At 40.4% G+C, this 3,450-nt stretch overlaps 1 protein-coding gene across 1 annotated transcript; it reads left to right on the top strand.

Annotated features, from left to right (window-relative positions):
* The first annotated feature begins 1,134 nt into the window (after positions 1–1,134).
* Positions 1,135–1,852, top strand: LOC124888936. Its single transcript, XM_047400219.1, has 3 exons — positions 1,135–1,199; positions 1,288–1,579; positions 1,637–1,852. The coding sequence occupies exons 1-3, from the start codon at positions 1,135–1,137 to the stop codon at positions 1,850–1,852; spliced, it is 573 nt and encodes a 190-aa protein (XP_047256175.1).
* Positions 1,853–3,450: the final 1,598 nt, after the last annotated feature.

Raw genomic sequence — 3,450 nt, forward strand, 5'->3', positions numbered from 1 at the left:
TAGGTAGTTTCCAATCGAAGCTCTTCACGAGATATGGGAGAGTTTCAAAAAGAAGCTGACGCAGTGTTCAAACCATAATATGATAGATATTCATCTGATGGAGACTCTTTATTAGGCTTTAAACTCTATTACAACATGCTGCAGGGGGATCATTTGTGGATCTCACATTTTAGGAGGCCTCAGAAATGCTTGATCGGATGACCAAACAAAGTAGAGCTTGGCATACCAGGGATTCTGTGGTAGCAAGCCCAACTGTATCTATTGGCATAACAATAGAACAACGCAAGAAAGAGGAAGAATATGATCAATACATGGCATACTTAAAGACGCGGATGGATTTATTGACCAAGCACTTATTATCTGCAATGACTGATAAAGTGAAAAATGTTGCATCCCAAGGTAGAGATGATTCTGATTCAGAAGAAGAGGCTAATTATTTGAATAACCAGGGGGTTTCTGAGGCAATATCCAAGAAAATCAAGGTCAGAACTACTATGACAAGGCTGGTTACAAGGATGGGGATCAAGGAAACTGAAAAAGTAAGAATGATAAGAGTGGGCTATATGTACCTCCCAGAAGCAGAGATAATTTTGCAACTAGTTCTGGTAAGATATCTATAGAGGACATGATGGAGAAATTATTAAAGGGAGTTGAAGGTACCAACTCTGGAGTGACTACCATGAAGAGAGATTCATCTTCTATGAGTCAGTTGGTAAACCCGCACTCTACCTCTATCAAATAGTTGGAGAAACAAATAAGCCAGCTCTCGGCAGCGTTGAATCAGAGGAAGACTGGAACATTGCTAAGTGATACCATTTAGAATCCTTAAAATAATGGCTCTTATATAGCTATCACTACTAGAAGTGGCAAGGTATTGGCAAGCCCTCCTGTGGGCAAACTTCTGGTTGATACTGTAGTATATGATATTAAAGAATCAGAGATTTATCATCCAGTGAAGTCTAGGAAATCGAATGAGGTTATTGATGAAGCACCATCCAACAGTCAACAGGTTAACGAGTTGGAGAAAAGTAGGGGAAAAGAGCTGAAGTGGTGGTTACCATTCTTCTAAAACCACCTCCTCAATTTCCCTATCGGTAAAAGAAGAAGGGGGACGACACAAAGTTAGGCAAATTCATGGCTATGCTTAAGCAGTTGACAATTAATTTACCATTGGTGGAGGCATTGGAGAAAATGCCCAGGTACACATAAAAGATCTTGTCACGAAGAAGAGGACAGTTAGTTTTGAGCTAACTACAATCTCCATCATTATGGTGCTATCTTCACAAGGTCTCTGGTGCAGAAAAAGGCAGATCTAGGAGCATTTATTATACTGTGCACTATTGGGCCTCTTGACTTTACAAAAGCTCTATACGGCTTGGGAGCTAGTATAAACTTAATGCCACTTGTGGTATATAATAAATTGGGTTTGGAGGATCCTTCTCCTACAAACATGAGATTAGTTATGGCGGATAGATCTGTGAAGTGGCCTGTAGGAATTTTTTATGACGTGTTAGTCAAAGTAGCCAGTTTTATATTTCCAGCTGACCTTACCATTATCAATTGCGAGGTGGACTTTGAGGTACTCATAATCTTGGGTTGACCTTGCCTTGCAATTGGGAGTGTATTTATTGATCAGAGAGCAAATGAGCTACTATTCAGGCTGAATGATGAAGTAGTTCGATTTGATATTTGTCAGTCCATGAAACAGCATAATGATATGAGTGTATTTTTTATTTTGGATGTATATTATGAGGAGGAACACGAAGTGCCGATTGAAGAGAAATTTGTTGTTGAGACATTAGCTGTCGTGTTGATGAATTTTGATCAGGATGGTATAGAAGATTATGAGTAGACAGTGTATGCCTTAATGGGCATGGGGTCTTACTCATATGTACCCAAGAAGTTAGATTTGGACTTGAAATATCATCTAAGTCTAGCTGCTAAGCCTTCTATAGAAGAACCAGCTATCCTGGAGCTGAAAGAGTTACCCAGTCACTTGAGGTATATGTTCCTGGGAAGTGGGAATAAACTACCTATTGTAGCTAACCTAGGTGAGGAACTGGTGGAAGCCCTCATCTCTGTTCTTAAGAGATATAAGAAGGTTATTGGTTGGACGATTACAGATATCATCGGCATCCTCCTGGTGTATGTACACATAAAATCTTGCTGGAGAAGGATTATGTCCCAACTACTGAGCACCAGCATCACTTAAACCCACCTATGCAAGAGGTGGTAAAGAAGGTAGGAGTGGTTTATCCTATATCGAACAGTAAGTGGGTGAGTCCTATTTAATGCATGCTCAAGAAAGGGGGCATGACAGTGGTGGCTAATGAGAAAAATGATTTGATTCCACTCAGACCTGTTACTGGGTGGAGGGTATGCATGGATTACCGAAAACTCAATTCGTGGACATTGAAGGATCACTTCCCAATGCCCTTCATAGATCAAATGCTTGACTGACTGGCTGGAAGGGGTTAGTACTCTTTCTTAAATAGATATTTTGGTTACAACCAGATTTCCATTGCTCCTAAAGATCAAGAGAAGATGACATTCACATGCCCATATGGTACATTTGCTTTTAAGAGGATGCCTTTCGGGTTATGTAATGCACCCAACACTTTTCAGCGGTGCATGATTTTGATCTTTTTTGATATGGTTGAAGACACCCTGAAGATGTCTATGGACAATTTCTCAATTGTTGGTGATTTTTTTGAACTGTACTGGCTAAATCTGAGTCGGTCATTACAGTTGTATGAAGAGTTCAACCTTGTCCTTAATTGGGAAAAATGCCACTTCATGGTGAAGGAAGGCATTATGCTCGGTCATCAATTTTAGCTTAAGGCATTGAGGTTGATTGAGCCAAGGTAGAGGTTATTGAGAAACTACCACCTCCCATCTCAGTAAAAGGGGTGTGCAGTTTCCTTGGGTATACTGGTTTTTACCAGAGGTTTATAAAAGACAAATTGCAAAACCACTTTGCAAACTTTTGGAGAAGGAAACTAAGTTCTTCTTTGATGCTGAATGCATTAAGGCATTCGAATGCCTTAGGAGGAAGCTGGTTGAGGCTCCTATTATTGTTGCACCGTATTGGTCAAAACCATTTGAGATTATGTGTGATGCCAGTGGAATGGCACTTGGGGATGTTCTTGAACAAAAGAAAAAGAAGTCATTTCATCCGATAAATTATGCAAGCAAGGCCCTAAATGGGGCTCAGAAGAATTATACGGTGACAGAGCAGGAACTTCTAGCAGTGGTGTATGGTTCTGAGATGTTTAGGGCATATTTTCTAGGTTCCAAGGTAGTGGTACAAACTGACCACCCTACCTTAAAGTACCTAATGGAGAAGAAGAATGCTAAACCAAGGTTGATCCAGTGGGTATTGCTACTTCAGGAATTTGACTTCAAGGTCAAGGATCACAAGGGATGTGAGAATCAGGTGGCCGATCACCT

The sequence above is a fragment of the Capsicum annuum genome, chromosome 11 (genome assembly GCF_002878395.1).
Source record: "Capsicum annuum cultivar UCD-10X-F1 chromosome 11, UCD10Xv1.1, whole genome shotgun sequence".
Lineage (NCBI taxonomy): Eukaryota > Viridiplantae > Streptophyta > Magnoliopsida > Solanales > Solanaceae > Capsicum > Capsicum annuum.

Excerpts from the sequence above, each read along its gene's own strand:
- LOC124888936 (XM_047400219.1), top strand. The coding sequence starts at position 1,135 with ATGGCTATGCTTAAGCAGTTGACAATTAATTTACCATTGGTGGAGGCA. Across the intron at positions 1,200-1,287 it reads GCATTGGAGAAAATGCCCAG|GTCTCTGGTGCAGAAAAAGG; the intron begins GTACACATAAAA and ends TATCTTCACAAG. Across the intron at positions 1,580-1,636 it reads ATTGCGAGGTGGACTTTGAG|AGAGCAAATGAGCTACTATT; the intron begins GTACTCATAATC and ends TTTATTGATCAG.